The sequence below is a fragment of the Lygodium microphyllum genome, chromosome 12 (genome assembly GCF_053477565.2).
Source record: "Lygodium microphyllum isolate KBCC chromosome 12, Lygodium_microphyllum_v1.1.10, whole genome shotgun sequence".
In the NCBI taxonomy this organism is placed as follows: domain Eukaryota; kingdom Viridiplantae; phylum Streptophyta; class Polypodiopsida; order Schizaeales; family Lygodiaceae; genus Lygodium; species Lygodium microphyllum.
Window position 1 is genome coordinate 127,077,800 of NC_141146.1, and position 16,756 is coordinate 127,094,555.

At 39.4% G+C, this 16,756-nt stretch overlaps 1 protein-coding gene across 1 annotated transcript in view; it reads left to right on the forward strand.

The window, feature by feature from the left end:
- Nucleotides 1–3,314: 3,314 nt before the first annotated feature.
- The window catches only part of LOC148028241 (ARM repeat superfamily protein), an 82,895-nt gene continuing 69,453 nt past the window's right edge, over nt 3,315–16,756 (forward strand). The window contains exon 1 of the mRNA XM_087690024.1: nt 3,315–4,056. Coding sequence (XP_087546150.1) covers nt 3,967–4,056 — 90 coding nt within the window. The 5' untranslated portion in view covers nt 3,315–3,966. The remainder of the gene's footprint in view (nt 4,057–16,756) is intronic.

Consider the following 16,756-nt stretch of genomic DNA (forward strand, 5'->3'; position numbering starts at 1 on the left):
GCATGTGCACTATTTGAAATAGATATAGAAATAACATCATAGGTGCAAACATGACTTGACCACATTGATGGTATCCATGAATCAAAGCCCCAAAGAGACTCCTCCCCGACCTATGCACCCACTCCTCTGTGAGAGAGAAAGAGAGAGATAAAGAGACTCCTCACCTCCCCAACCCATGCACCCACTCCTCTATGAGAGAGAAAGAGAGAGATAAAGAGAGGCTCTCGTTCCCAACTTGGATGCCCTTTTGTGTGTGTGTGTGTGTGTGTGTGCGCATTTTTTTTTCGCACCTCTTAGCACTACTAGCTTGCCTCTCGTTGCCCAACCTACAACTTGCTATGCTTCCTACCACATGCCACCCACAAAGGTGCTACTTTTGCTAGTCACTCACACCTCCAATGCCATTAGCACCAACCACTTGCACCTCCCAAGTCCACACACCGAGCAAAGAGCTCCTCATTAGCAACACCATGGAGTTCATGATGCATAGCTCAATTGCTTGGAAGGTTGCCTCGAATTGCTCAAAGACGATGGGCTTGCATTAGAAGTAGGCCTTTACCTCATTGTAGGCCCTTGGAAATTTAGACACAACTGATTAAGCTTATCATTGTTAGTGCATTTGTTGATTCAAATTGAAATTAAAAAAAAACGTTCACCATACCTAGCACCACCGCAAGCCCTGATAGCTATTGGATCCACCTAAATGCTTTTGAATCTAACCTAATGTTGGTGATCCAAGCCTCCTCCTGTGGATGCTTGATATTAGTCATAGCTACATCACTAGCTCTACTAGGGTTGCAGAGGGGGGGGGAGGTCTCCTCCCAGCTTGGGCACCTCTGTAGCCTATAGGTCTCCCTCCCTCTATGCTTCAAAAGCATTCAGGTGGACCCATAGCCATCATGGACTATGGTGATGCCCAATATGATTGAAATGCATTTTTAGTTATTGAATTGATGGACATACTAATGAAGATCAACTGGATATGTTCTATTAGAGGTGCCGACCTACAATAAGGTAGCCATGGCTTACCCATAGTGTGAGTCCATTGTCTATGTGATCAATTTAAGGCAACCTTCTAGACATTTGAGTTGTGGATTATGGACCACACAATGCTATCGATAAAGAACTCTTTGTTGGGTGCAAGCTCGAGAAGTGTAGGCAAGTGAAGCAAATAGCATAGAAGGTGCAAGTGTCAAGTAGGAGTGACACACAATGAGCAACAAGTACAATAGGTGGTGGCTAGTGGGAAGGGTGGCATGCTACACAATGGGTATGGACAGGTGAGCTGGTGGTGGCAAAAGGTGCGGGAAACACTAGTACGTGTGCACATAGAGAGGGGGGAGAGGGAGGGGGGGAGTTTCGAGGGTTGTTCAATGTCCACCACATGGCACCCTTCGAAAACCTTTCAATAATATATCCTAAAGATTGTCTTCTCCCTTTCACCATTCTATCAACATGCATGGACTAACATTATTTCCACTGTTACATAAGAGATTTGTAACAATCTCACCCTATTAAGACCATGATCCCTCATAACTTTTGTTGTCTCTCACAAAAATCCTAGGCATTTGCCTAATTATCTTCCAACCATTCATCCTTACTTTACCACATGATTCTATAATATAGCATTTGTTTGAAAATTACATTATGATATGTTTCAAGTAGCAATGTTTTCCTATGAATTGGTGATTTGTTATCGGCAATGATTTTTGTGTATGCTTACTTTCATCATCAAGCACTGCTTATGAAAGGTATAATAAATGAGGGTATAAGGCATAAAGTAGGTTTGTGCAAAACCCCATTGTTCACTTAGAAAGCATCAAAGGGTCACCATTTCCAAACACTTATAAAATTTTCATTTCGATGGGTTGATCATAATGTTCTTCAATTAGGACAAGAGTTCAATAATGAAGATTTTCATGTTTTCTCAAGTATATGCTCTCATCAATTTGTAGCAAGTGCCATCAATGTAAATTTAGGTGCTCCAACATCATGTGAATGTTTCACCAAATTTCCTTATCATTGATCCGAAATAACTTTTCCCATAACATATGCCTATGTATTCTTTAATATGCATGCATGATGTGGTTGCTCTTTTCAATGCAATAAAATGAAACTAAATGGATTATAATTTCAAGAATTGATTGGTTAATATATGGTGTCACCATGTTCAATTTCCTTAACAAAAGTAATCAATATCGTTGAAGCTTTAAAAAATGTGTGGATCTCCTAACTTCATTAAAAGTATAGTATTAGACACCTAAACAAGTTTAACTACTAGAAAAAGATTTATAGCTTTAAGCTAAATCTTTTTGGGAGCAAAATCCCTATCTTACAACGATTACATGTCTTATGTATCTTACACGTTTCAAAAACTAAATCATTAGATGTGTATTGCCTAGATACTACGAATAAAAGGCTATTCTATGTTGGCTCACAAAGATGGTGGTAATTGGCTAGTTCATCCACCACAAACACTAAAAACATATCCCATACAAAACTTTCATTGTAGAAAGTAGGCTACAAAGATAAGGACATGGATAAGTCTAAATGTGCTATCTTAAGACAAAACATTAAGTTTGACATATTCTTCACAAAATGAGTGGCAAAATAATAGATTACTTGACTCAAGCAACTCAACAAATTAACGATGCTATGACACCAATGGCACAAGAGAATAGTCAAATAGATGCATATGATGCTCATGTGATTTGCCAAACCAACATTCTTGAGATACTAGAAATTTGCTCGGACAAAAGTTTTCCTACTTAGTAGTAGAGTGCAAGTTTGCTCTAAAGTTGGTAGCTCTAACTTAGGCACCTTTTCCTTTCTTTTGTCCAGGCGATGTATGCATTAGAATCATGATTGTTTTTGTTGGGTCTCATAGGCCACTTTGGTTTATGTTAATATGATCTATCTAATCTCAATAACTCTCACTCACTCACTCACTCTCTCTTTTGTAGCATGATATTTTATTAAGGTGCCAAGGCCTCCAATAGGGATGAGGCAAATTAAGATTGGTTCATCCTTGGGATTGAACTTAGCCCTTTGCTCACACACATGCCTCGCTTACCAACTCACCCTTCATGTCATTGTCGATAGTCTTTGTCTTTCTTGTGCCTATGTGTGGCTGCTTTGCACATCATTGAGCCTAGTTCCTAGCACCAAACGAAGTGCAACCTAGGCCTAGCGTCATCTTAACCATGAAGTGGAAGAGCCCCCCCGGGGGATATGGTGTTTGATAGAGATTATGCTAGAATAGTAGAATCAAAGACCCATATGAGAGAGAAGTTAAAAGAGAAAAAGATGGAGAGATTATGCAAGAATCGAAGACCCATACATGATACGACGGAGGAAAAAGAGAGAAGCAGCCCAGCAGTCACAGTTGTGAACTGAGACGAGCCTTATGACACATTTATAAAATACTCTCGCGACTGCGCGAGAAGGAATTCACGCGGAAGATGCAGGCGCCTGATGCGAGGCATGAAATTTTGGACGGTGACCTGCGCCTGATCCATCCAAGGCCTCGATTGGGGGCCTCGGATTTTGCTGTCCCCTGCGACTCTCTCTGCTCTCTCTCTTGTGACTGAGAGCACAGGCAAGGGCAGGGGCTTCTCTGCAGAGGAGGAGGAGGAAGAGCACAGGGTTGTCTCTATTGGCGCACGCCCTTTTCCCTCAAATTTGATCCCACAGGCGTCCAGACAGAGCTTTTCTGAGTCCAATGATGGGCTTGAGATGAGTTTCTCAGTGGCTGATTATGGTCGGATGTTTACCTTGCGTCACTCAAATGGAGGATGTTTAGCTTGGCATTGGCAGTCGTATCAGACGTGACGCCACACTTGGTCCTACAGGATTTTATCAGCATCTGGTGCCACTCGCCCAACCTTGCAGCTTTCGACAGCCCCTCGATCTTTATCGTGAAACCTTAATGCTGTCGCAGGCTGATCCCTCCCCAACAACTTCATAATGTCGGATGTGACATCCCTCCTGCCAGCTGCGGTTTTCAGGAACCTCTCCGACAAGCTGTATGAGAAACGGAAGAATGCAGCATTAGAGGTACTTGCAGAATCTGTCAGTTGTATTGTTTCCAATAAGTGGAAAGTATGAAATAAGAGCCTGTTAAGTTTCACTTAAGAAGGCATCATTCTGTACATCATCCTTCTTTCAAAATGGTCAATGCCACTGTCTTGTTGCTTTTGCGCTTAACCAGTCCCCAAAGAGAGGAATAACATCAGTTATCACCAAGTGTATACTTTTAGTTAGAAGATCACAACTGCACAACTTAGACAGGAGTGATCTCTAATGTTCATGTTAACAACAAATACAGTCTAAAATTGTATGACGGTTGATTAAAGATCCTATCATCATATGTTTTCAGAATAAGTTTCTCTGAAAAGTAGTTTTCAGAACAAGTTTGTCGGAAAGCATAGCGCTTCTAGAGGCCATCTTTCAGCTGAAATAAAGGTTTTCTTTTGAGGGATACCTAATGACATGCTCAGCATATGCTTGCATTACCCTAGTCCTTTTAGCAAGGCAATGAGGCTCTTTCATTTTTAATCTTTGAACATATGGACTCAACCTTCTGCAAAATATAATAAGATTCTTTTCTGCCAACCTCCTACAAAAGACCAATTTTGAGAGAATCCATCACGAAGGAGAGATTCAGTGAGAATTACTCCTTGAAGGTTTTAAAAGGATCTCTTTATTGACATGCTTAGCTCTTTTGCTTGTTCCTAGCCACTTCTTTCAGCAGGGTTTGCAGTAGTTTGTTGTGCTTGGTATTCTCTAGCTATACTAGCCATTCCATGAGCATATGCATATGCATGCACATGTAATGCTTGAGCATTTTCCAATCCTATGCAAGAGAAAGAGAATCCTTAGCTAACAAAAGGGAACCGTGAGTCTTTAGAAGAGAGCATTTTAGAAAACTTTCCATTCCCAAAAGAATTAAGAAAACAACCTCCTTTTCAAGTAGAGAATTCTCTTGCATGTCAAAGAGCCATGGAGAGCAAAGCTTTAGATTTATGAGAAAGTAGTGGCCCTCTTTGACATTTAGCAACTTCTCCTGATGACAAATGCTTAAGCTTCCTTGTTTGAAAGTGTTGGAGCATTGTTTGGATCTTGAAAACGTGTTGTAGCTTATTTCTTAGTCAACTAATTGCGTGGTGAAGAAGGACATGAAACCTGCTAAAGTTCGAACTGACATTAGACTTGCCTATATCTTGTAGCTCAAAATTTTTGACATTAGAAATTGTCATCATCCCCATGAGAGAGGAGAAATTTGTATAGCGATCCCTTACTCCATTGGCAAACTATGAGAGTTGGGAGGAAGGAAATAGCTAGTGCTTTCTTCTACAAGAGGAGGGATGGGGAGCATTAGCAAGAGCAACGTGAGTCTTCAATTTGTTACCTCCAATGTCGTAGGCTATGCAACAATATTAACCTATTATTATTTGTTTCCAAGATGGAGTGTTATACTACTTCTACTGTTATATTTGGTGGACAACAATTTGAATGATTCAAGATGGGTTAAAAGGCTAGAAAACTATCCGATTATGATGGGATTGTGAAATTTTTTTTTGATAGTTTTAGCTTGCATTATATGAAAGATCTACATTGAAGATTCAAAGGTGTAAGGTAATTAACAAGGTTGGCTTTCAATTGATTTATGAACTTGCATATTTTGCACCAAGAGCCTAAGACTTGGGACAAAAGTAAGAATCTAGATATATTGTTCACGGATCAACTTCTTCCAAGAAAAGAGTTGCATTGGCCACCACAAAAAAGAGAAGAAAATGTGAAGTCATTCATGGAGCATGTAACTTTCAAGGTGCAGCTTGTACACTAGAATTTATAGAGAACACTAGGATAAGTTTTGATCTAGTCAATTTGGGTTGATGGACTTGTCACTCAAGGTCGATTTCTTCCTCACTATAGTGTCTCATCCCAAGCTACTTTAAAGGAGTTTGTGGATTCATCCCTTAGTTTTGAGCTACAGGATATGAGATGGATGCTAGAAACGACTTTAGATGGTCAAAAGAGAAAGGACAAAATCTTGGTAGGAGAGGAAGGATTTTGGAGCATCAAAGCAGCCTTTGGGGTAGAACTAGGTAGTTGGGATGTTCAAGAAAGAAGATGCTTCAATTGCTATCAAAAAGAATATGTGACTTTTGAATTTCCAAAAGGTCAGCTTGACATACCAAAAGCTTTGGCATGATTTATGTGTAGATACAAGGAGAGGGGATAAATTTTGAACATTGAGGAATGCTCAAAAGTTGGGGAAAATCAAAGGTTTATCAGCCTTGATTTTCTTTGATTTTACCATTCGACATGATTAGAATGGATGTTGTGAGGGGCCACATCTCTATGCACACATGTTCTTGGATAAAATTTGAAACATCCCATTTGATCTTGGAATTAGAGATGAGTAAAGAATGTGCATTAGAGATTATCTTGATCATTTGGAGTTTGTTATCGCAAATGTTGCTTAGATAGCAATGAAAATTGCCACTTTGTTTGTAGTTGGAATTTATTTAGAAAAGGATGTAGGTGAGCAACTAACATGTCTCTAGGAACTTGAAATTCCTCTTGATGAGAGGAGATGAACTTTCTCAAAGACCTTTGAAGGTTGTTTTACGACTAGAAAAAGCATAAAATAATCATTCAATTATTAATTTTGGTATCTTGGCCCAAAATTTGGGCTCTTGCTCAGATGTAATAACTTTTTTTTAAACTTTTGGCACCACGATTGAAAAATCCTTGATTATTTAAATGTGTGCTTTGCACTTGCACATTAAATAATTTATTTGTAATGGGCCTCAACTATTGAATCCTTACTATTGATAAGTATTCTCGATTACATGTAAGTGCAACCAAAAGGCATTCAAACTTAAATACATTTCGCCAAATGACACTTGCAACATTGGCCATTCCTACGCCATATTTGTTCATACATCTGCTCTCATTGTAGTTACCAATGCCGAGTCGAAGCGAAAGCAGATCGAGAAAGAAAGCTGAGAGCAGGCACAGTAATCGAGGAGTTCAAGGACTCAGAGCTAAACAATGTTTGCTAGGGATAGAGAGTGAGTTGTCGGATGGGTGTGTACTAGTGTGGTACACACAAAGAATGAAAGAATATATTTAGGGTACAGTACACTTACACTTGTTAGGGTGGGTTCACATGTGTGAAGTAATATATACACGGGAGAGCACGTAAAGGGCCTTTACACCCAACAACCTCCCACTTAAAGATCCTAAGCGAACCTTTAATCAACTCCCACAAGTCTAATGCAATGCTCATGTGGAGCCTTTGCAAGACTTTTAGTGAGAACATCTGCAGGGTTATCTTGTGATTTGATCTTAGTTAGGGTGACTAGACCATCATCCAGAACATGTCTGATAAAATGATACCGAACATCAAAATGTTTGGTACGTGCATGACACATGGCATTCTTAGCCAAGCATACAACGCTCTGGCTATCACATCTAAGTATATGTGTTTTGGTGGGCAGCCCAAAATCCTTGACCAAACGACCAAGCCAAATTGCTTCTTTTGAAGCCTCAGTGGCTGAAATATACTCAGCTTCAGCGGTAGAGAGTGCTACTATTTTTTGCAATCTAGAGCACTAAGAAATTGCCCCACTGGTCAAGGTAAAGATATACCCGCTAGTAGATTTGCAAGTATCCAAGTCACCTGCCATGTCTGCATCACAATATCCCTGCAGATCCAACGTACCCTTGCCATAGCAAATACATTTTCTTTGTGTGCCCTTAAGGTACCATAAGATACATCTCACTGCTTCCCAATGTGCTTTGCTAGGATTTGACATGAACCTGCTTACAACTCCCACTGCATAAGCAATGTCAGGTCTAGTAGCAACCATAGCATACATGAGTGAACCACAAGTTGAAGCATAGGGAACACCCTTCATGGTATTGGCTGCCTTGTCATCTTTTGTGCAATCTGCTTTGCTAAGCTTAAGGTAGGGTGGAAAATGTACACCAAGAGGCTTAGCATTAGACATAGAAAAACGATCAAGTACTTTGTTGATGTAGTTTTCTTGTGAGAGAAATAAGAGTTGTTGCTCTCTATCTCGTGTGACATGCATGCCCAAAATATGATCAATTGCACCCAAATCCTTCATAGAAAAGGCTGAATTCAGCTGTCTTTTCAATGCATTAATCTAGCTTTTATGCTTACTAGCAATAAGCATATCATCCACATAAAGCACAAGTATAATAAGGCTTCCATCATTAGCCTTCTTAATATATAAGCAGTGATTTGCACTACTCCTTTTAAAACCATATGAGAGCATGAAGGCATCAAGCTTTTTATACCATTGTCTAGGAGCTAGTTTCAAACCATACAAGCTTCTCTTAAGCTTACATACGAAATGATCCTTTCCATGTATAACAGAGTCTTCGGGCTGTTTCATATACAACTCTTCTTCTAGATCACCATGCAGAAATGCAATTCTAACATCCATCTAATCAAGTTCAAGATCCATAGATGCTACAATGGCAAATAACACTCGAAGAGTGATCATTTTGACAACAGGAAAAAACACTTCGTGAAAATCAATGCCCTCCTTTTGTGTATAGCCCTTAGCCACAAGTCTGGCTTTGTATTTGGGTTTGCCATCCACACATTTTATTTTATAGACCCATTTGTTAAGAATGGCTTTTCTATCCTTGGGCAATATAATCAAATCCCAAGTATCATTCTGATACAATGACTTCATTTCTTCTTGCATAGCTAGCTCCCACTTTTTCTTTAACTCACATGATAAGGCTTCTTTATACGTAAGAGGCTTACCTTCATCTGTGAGAAAAATGCAGTCCAAAGAAGGATCAAATCTTTATATAGGTCTTCTAACACGTGTAGACCTTCTTACCCAATGATCTCTGTTATCAGGTAGTGGATCTACATCCAAGGGAATGTCAATGACTTCATTGTTTGGCTGCTGAACTGCATGTTTAGGTTGCTGTAATACAATTTCAGGCTGCTGTAATTCATTTTCAGCATGCTGATTTTGGTGCTCAAGCTGATGTTCAGTCTCCCCTTGCTGCCCATTTTCATTTGGCTCAATGATGATACGTTGATTGTCATAATCAGCATCAAAAGGAGCTGAATTTTGAGTGGTTGATGGCTGCTCTAGCAACTGATCATACTGAAATTTAACTTTCTTTTTGTCTGAGTCATTAGATGTGACATTTTTCAGCAGCTTTGACTCATTGAATATCACATCCCGGCTGGGTAACACCTTTTTTATACTTCGAACCCAAACTCGATAGCCCATTTTACCTTCATCTCCATAACCCATGAAGATGCCTCTATGAGATTTCATATCAAGTTTGGTTCTGCTATTAACAAGTACATGTACATAGCATTCGCAATCAAAGACTCTAAAGTGGTCATATGAAGCAGGTTTGCTAGACCAAACTTCTTAAAAAATGCGACTGTCAAGTGCACGATGTGGAGATCGGTTGCATATATGCACCGCGGTTTTAAGTGCGTCTCCCCAAAACAATTGTGAGAGATTAGCTGTGGACAATATGCATTGAATCTTCTCACATAACGTGCGATTCATTCGCCTAGCCACACCATTAGAGGATGGATTGTAAGGAGCTATAAGCTCTCGTTTCCATTGTCACCACAAAACTTATTGAATTCTTTAGATACATACTCTTGCCCATTATCTGTTCTTATGCATTTTAACTTTAGGCCTTTTTGAGTATTAACCAATGCATAAAACCTTTTAAAAGCATCCAATGCCTCACTTTTCTACTTAAGCAAGTAAACCCATAGCTTCTCAGAGTGGTCATCAATAAAAGATACAAAATAACGGAAACCACTATGAGTTTTTATTGGCATGGTGCAAACATCAAAATGGACTAGATCCAAAATACATGCCTTCCTAGAGGCTCCATGAGAGTAGGGACTCTTTACATGTTTACCAAAATACAATCATCACAAAATTCAAGCTTTGAACTTTTCACATCAACTCTTCCAAGTGAAGAGAGTGCTTGCAAACCCTTTTGGCTCATATGTCCAAGACGCTTGTGCCATAACTCCATGTGTGACTGTACTTCAACAACTGTAATAAACTTTCCAGGAAGTGCCTTGCAGTAGAGATAATACAGAGTCCCCTTTTACCACCTCTAGTGACTAGCATAGATCCTTTTTGTATTTTCCACATGCCACCACCAAAAGTAGTGAAGTAACCTTTGCTGTCAAGCTGCCCAACAGAATGCAAGCTCTTCTTGATGCCAAGAACATACCTAACATCATGAAGAATCAATTCCTGACCATTTTCTAGAGCCATGTGTATGGTGCCCATTCCTTTAATATCACATGCATGATTGTTGCCAAGGTAGACTTTTCCAAGATTACCTTTCCCGTAAGTAGAAAAACACTCTAGAGATGGAGTTACATGAAAAGAAACACCGTTGTTAACAATCCACGATTGTGACAAACATGAGCTGACAAACAAAGCATTTATCACATCCGTTTTAGTGATATACATGTTCTCCACTGTCATAGCAAGCAGATCTGAAAATGCAACCTGCAAATCAGCATCTTTATCATCTTCTATCTTCTCAATAACAACACTAGATACCGCATTTGCTTTTTCTATCTCTTTAGGGGTGGAGCTACCATCCTTGTCATTCTTTTTGCCTTTTGCATTAGCCTGCTTCTTTCGTTCTTGTTCATTTTTAAAGTACCTGCAATCAGGCTTTTTATACCCTTTGTGACCACATTGATAACAAGTTATATCTTGCTGTTTTTCCTTGCTTTTGCTGCGTTTTTTGTTTTTATTTGCAACATTATACATTTTTTCAGGTCTTCCTCTTACATTGTAGGCTGATCCATTGTTTTCCCCACTTGCCTTGCATCTAATCTCTTCATTCAGAATAGAACTACGCACACCATCAAATGTCAAGTTGGGGTTATTGCTCAATGACACAACCAATGCTTGCCATGAATCGGGCAAGGTCATGAGCAAGAAGATAACCCTCAATTTAGGAGTAAAGGTTGGCAAACCTGCATCCTGTAACTGACTCAAAATACCAGTGAAAGTATTCAAATGCTTTGAAGCAGGTTTGGACTCATCAAGCTTCAAGTTGCATGAGATGTACCTGATTGACAGGAGTTGTATTCTCATAAGTAGCCTTAAGCTTTTCCCAAACTACATAGGCAGTATGCATACCAGTGTGGTACACACAAAGAATGAAAGAATATATTTATACTTAGGGTACGGTACACTTACACACAAAGAATGAAATAATATATTTATACTAGGATACGGTACACTTACACCCATTAGGGTGGGTTTACATGTGTGAAATAATATATACACGAGAGAGCGCGTAAAGGGCCTTTACATCCAACATCCAATATACTGCAACATATAGTGTCTTACACAGTCATCTCTTACTTATGAGCCTCAGTCTGAGTCAAACAAGGACATTAGGAGATTTGACACTTAGTCTAGCATGTCTTTTATAGCATGCATTTCTTTTTAATGTGTTTTAGGTGTGTTCACACTGGCTGGTTGGTTTTCAGCTTGTACATTTCTTTTTTAGTGGTTTGGTTTGCGTTCACATTGGCTAGTATGAGATGATTAGCATTACTTGGTGATTACATTTTGAAACCGGCCTTTGGAAGCCCAAAGAGCAGTAGACCTCATTTTAGCAAACACATAATTCAGCTTAACAATAAATTCAGCAAGAAAACTCCACACTTTGGAGCTAGAGTGCTCTTGTACCACACATTTATACTTGTTGGCCCCAAAGCTTGGCGTCCCTTTTGGTATTTCTTTAGATTACTGAAATATGCTCAAAATTGGTTATTACAGATGGCTGTATTTCAGCAAATTTTTGCAACATAATTGGTCCATGGGTGCACAACAGCCTTGACACCTTCATTGGTGGCCTCCAACTAGTTGTAGAGTGTTCAAAATTGTGAATGAACTTTGTAACATGCCAAATCCTAAAAATGATAGCAAGCATTTGAACCCAATTTTGTAGAGCATTTGCGCATGTTATGTTGGTTGGTAATTTTCAGCATGTGTTGGGCATATAGAATCATTGAGTAGTAGTGTACAATGTTATGTTGATTATGATGCTTTGTGGAAATTTCGATGTAGTACTTTGCTTTTGATGCATTTGGTGGTGCAATTGGGAATGATTGCATGGATTTGAAGGGGAAGGGCTGTCATGAGGATATGTATTTTTGCAAGCCTCATTTTACATGTGGATTAATTTTTAATCATATATTTAAGTAAATGTTGTATACGTGAGGTGTAGCCAAGGTTAGTGTAAATTAATGAGCCTGAGGCTCGAGGGAATCAACGGATGTCAAAGGCAAAAGTTGTAATTAGTTATGTCTCACAGATACTATGTGGTATTTGGTATCAATTATTGGTCTAAGTCATTTATTTGACCATAAGTGTCAATTGGTAACACTAGAGATGTGGCGTTTGATGGTACTTAATGCTGATTTGATAGTCAAGAATGGCACATGGAAACTCCAGAGATAAAGTGGCCTAGCCAATTTAATTATTGGCTGGTCAGATTATTTTTTGGAGCATTGAATTAATTATTATATTAATTTTTAGTAATTTTAGATTGAAAATTAATATAATAATGTGAATAATGCTGAAAATTCAATTTAGAAGGTTGCCACTTAGCAAAACTTGCCCGTGTAAGTTTGGAAAAGCTGAATTGGGGCTGAAGGGAGAAGGAAATCTCGTTTTTGCATTTTGAAGCTGTTGGGAAGAGAGGTTGGGCTGTTGTTGCTTGCTTTTGGGGCCATTTCTCAGCCATTGGAGACCATTTTGGTGAAGGTGGTTACATTTTCCAGACTAGGTGAAGTTGGTGATCGTGGTTGATGCACATTCTCTTGAGGATTATAGCCTTTGATGCTCCCTTTGTTGTTGGTGAATTCATTTGGGGCTGGAAAATTGGTTCAACAGCTCAGTTTCACTAAATTCTTGTGACTATAGCATTCACTTTCTTTCTCTAGTCATTTTTCTTTTTTGCTGCCAATTTTACAGCAATCCAACCATTGGAGGTGGAGATTTTGGGTGAATCTCTACTGTAAACCCTAATTTATAGTAGAAATTAGGGTTTAGTAGTGTTGGGTGTAAAGGCCCTTATACTACTTGTGTGTATATTACTTTACACATGTGAACTCACCCTTGCGGGTGTAAGTGTACTGTACCCTAAGTATAAATACATTCTTTTATTCTTTGTGTGTATCACATTGGTACACACCTATTTGTCGACTCTCACTCTCACACTCATTGTTTACTCAACTGCTGTTGCACCTTGAATGACGTGCATACTCTCTTTGCTTTTGCTCGTACTCTTCAAACTGGTATCAGAGCATGAGAATCGGTGCAAGCAGTCGTGACCGACAGTCACTGCTTTTGCAGTATAGTTGCCATCATTGTGACCAATAGGCGGCATTTGCGGTAAGTTCTGCCACAGGCGTGATAGATTGGCGGGCTTGTTGAGGCTGGTCAACTCGACGGCTAATAGACTGCGGGGACTAGGCGGTCTGGACGCGACGGCCTAGGCAATAGGTGACGAGCAGCGTGACATGCAAAGGTCAATGGCCAGGGTTATTCCGTCATTTTTTAAATACATTTTTTGATATATTTAATATCTTGAAGAATTAGGCCCTTATTTTACCGGGTGTTCGCGCGTGCAAGCATAGAACACAGATTTGTGTGAATTTACACCTGAAATTTGGGGTTTTTCCTAGATTTGGTGCCGGACACTCATAACAGTGACTATTGACCCATAAAGTGCAAACGTTGGGTGCACATGCCTTGAAAATTTTGGGGCTTTTCACGTATAAGTGAAATTTTGCTTGGTTGAGCCAATTTCATTGAAATTTGTGAACTCTTAGACCCCAAAATTTGGGGCTTTTGCAGAATTTGTGAAATTTTTGCAACATTTGCCTGTATTTGATGCTCAGGAAGATGTATTGATGCAATTGGGGCAGATTCATTGCAAAAATTTTGGGGCTTTTTACATCGGTGATGCACTTTGAGTTGATTTGAGCCTTGACATTGAAATTTGCAGCAGATTCACTGCTGAGTGGGAGAAATTTGAACTTGGGATGTTTCAAATGTTGTAAAAGGGTAGCTTCTCTTGGCACATGTATTGCTGAATGCTCATTATGCAATGAAATAGTGGTATATACAGCACTTGGGTTATTGCATTTGGGCATTATGGTGATGTATTACTGAAGTGGGAGCTGTCATTCATGCAAATGTATCAGATTTAATTTGTGTACATGTTGTAATCAGTACTTGAGACTGAAATTGCAGCAAATCATTTGCTCCTTGGACATCTTGGAAGTACGAGTGTGTGTACTTGCTGTTACACTCCGCAACTTTCCTAATTGGCTGAAAGTATTCAGCAGTTTATTGCAGATTTTTATTGCTGAAGATGGCTGGTAGTGCATCTACATCTAACACAAATAATCTCTTTGAGATTCGTAAATTTGATGGCAACGGCTTTGATCTTTAGAAAGATGGTATGCAGGGTATACTCTTTTTAAAGGATTGTGATGATGCCTTGGTAGAACATAAGCGTGTTGCTTCCTCAGATGAGGATTAGGCTAAAATGAATAAAAAGGCCATTACTTACACTAAAATGGTTGTCATAGATGATATCTTGGTTGATATCAAGGGACTTGCTATTGCCTATGCAATTTGGGAGAAACTCAAGGCTACGTATGAGAATACAACTCCTCTCAATCAGGTACATCTCATGTGAAAGTTGGTCAACGTGAAGCTTGATGAGTCTAAGCGTGCCTCAGAGCTTTTGAATGCTTTCATTGGTATTTTGAGTTAGTTATAGGATGCATGCTTGCTAGCTTTTGATCCTAAATTGAGGGCTATCTTCTTGCTTACGACTTTCTTCAATTCATGGAAAGCGCTGGTTGTGTTATTGAGCAACAACCCCAACTTGACATTTGATGGTGTGCATGGTTCTATTCTCAATGAAGAGATTAGGCGCAAGGCAAGTGGAAAAAACAATGGATCAGCCTACAATGTAAGAGGAAGAACTGAAAAAAGGTCAAATGCTGCAAATAAGAACAAAAATTGCAGCAAAAGCAAGGAAAAATAGCAAGATGTCACTTGTTATCAATGTGGTCACAAAGGGCATAAAAAGCTAAATTACAGGGACATAACACTTCCCCCCTTATGAATGATTGATGTCCTTAACAATATCCTTAGGGACGAAGTGAGGAAAATGACTCTTCAATGAATGTACTGACTGCCAAGTAGACTTCGCCTCCAATCAAATTTTCCACTTGACTAAATACTCGGGATAAATGGTCTGATGGGATTGTTTAGTCCAAAGGTCAAGAACCAATTCGGGTTCGAGTGGAACATAATGAGCAGTATCCTCAAGTTGCGGGACTTCCTCAATCGGGATAATCGGTCCACCTTGTCCCAGTAGTTCTTTCAAATGACTCATGTGGAGTATAGGGTGAACTCAGATTTCTGAAGGTAAATCCAGTTCATAGGATACGCTACTTATTTTCCTGGTAAATTGGAAAGGACCACAATACCTTGAAGATAATTTATAGCACTTGCCAGTAGTAATTGAATCAGAGTCTTTTGGGACTTTAAGGTAAACCCAGAAGTCTTCTTGGAGCTTTCTAGGAGTACAATCTCAGTTAGCATAAAACGTGGCACGATCCTAGGGTGTTTTAATGATTTCCCTATCAATTGTTGACATCTCTTGTATGTCATGTAGAAAGTCAACTACAGATTGCATTTTCAGCTCCCTGAGCTTAAAGGTGTTTGACAAAGAGACCAACCACCTGTTAAAATTTATTTTATACACTTTTCTAATGTTTTAGTTGCAATAATCAATAAGAATTTGGAGCTTTGTGGAACAAAAATAGCAATTTAGGTCATCTTTGTAGGAATGAATCGAGGCATTTTCGTCAATCGGTAGACCACAACCTAGATTGTGTCATGACCTTGATTCGTATGGGGCAATCCTACTACAAAATTCATAGAAATGCTACTCCATTTTCTTTCGGGGAATTTGTAAAGGATGCAACATCCCTGCCTGTTTGTGACATTCAGTTTTATTAAGCTAACACTGCGGGCACTCACATGTGAAGATATGCTGGGGTTTGCATTGAGGAACCACAGTATGTATGACCAAGATTGAAACACAAAGACTCAGATAGAGACAAGTAAAACTCAAACCCTAAACGCAAAACGCAAAATATCAAAACTCAAACACAGAGATAAACACAGAGAGAAAAAACTCTGAAATGAATGAATGTTATAAATGAATGTAACAGTTGCAATGCAGTATCGGAGAGTGACGTCTATTGGAGACGGATCCCAAGTGCAGTAGCCACTAGCCGGAGATGAGAGAGTGTTGAATAATGAAGGGCGGTATGTTGGTCACCAAAACATAGCAGTCCTAGGCTGAAATCAGGTAAAGGCAGCAGTGTACCACCAGAGGAAGGTTGAAAACTGATCACTTGAGGCAGAGAACTGTCAGGCAATAGTAGGAGAGGTGTTTGTTGATGTAGACAGCCTCTTGGACAGCAAAAAACGTAGGTACTGCAGCAGTCATCCGGTGGGAGAGATGACAACAGTTTGTTGCATGGTATTAGATGCTGAGAATGCAGGCCGATCAGGTGCTATCATAGTTGTCAGGTACGATATGGTACAATACGATAAAATACGGTACTACATGGTACCTT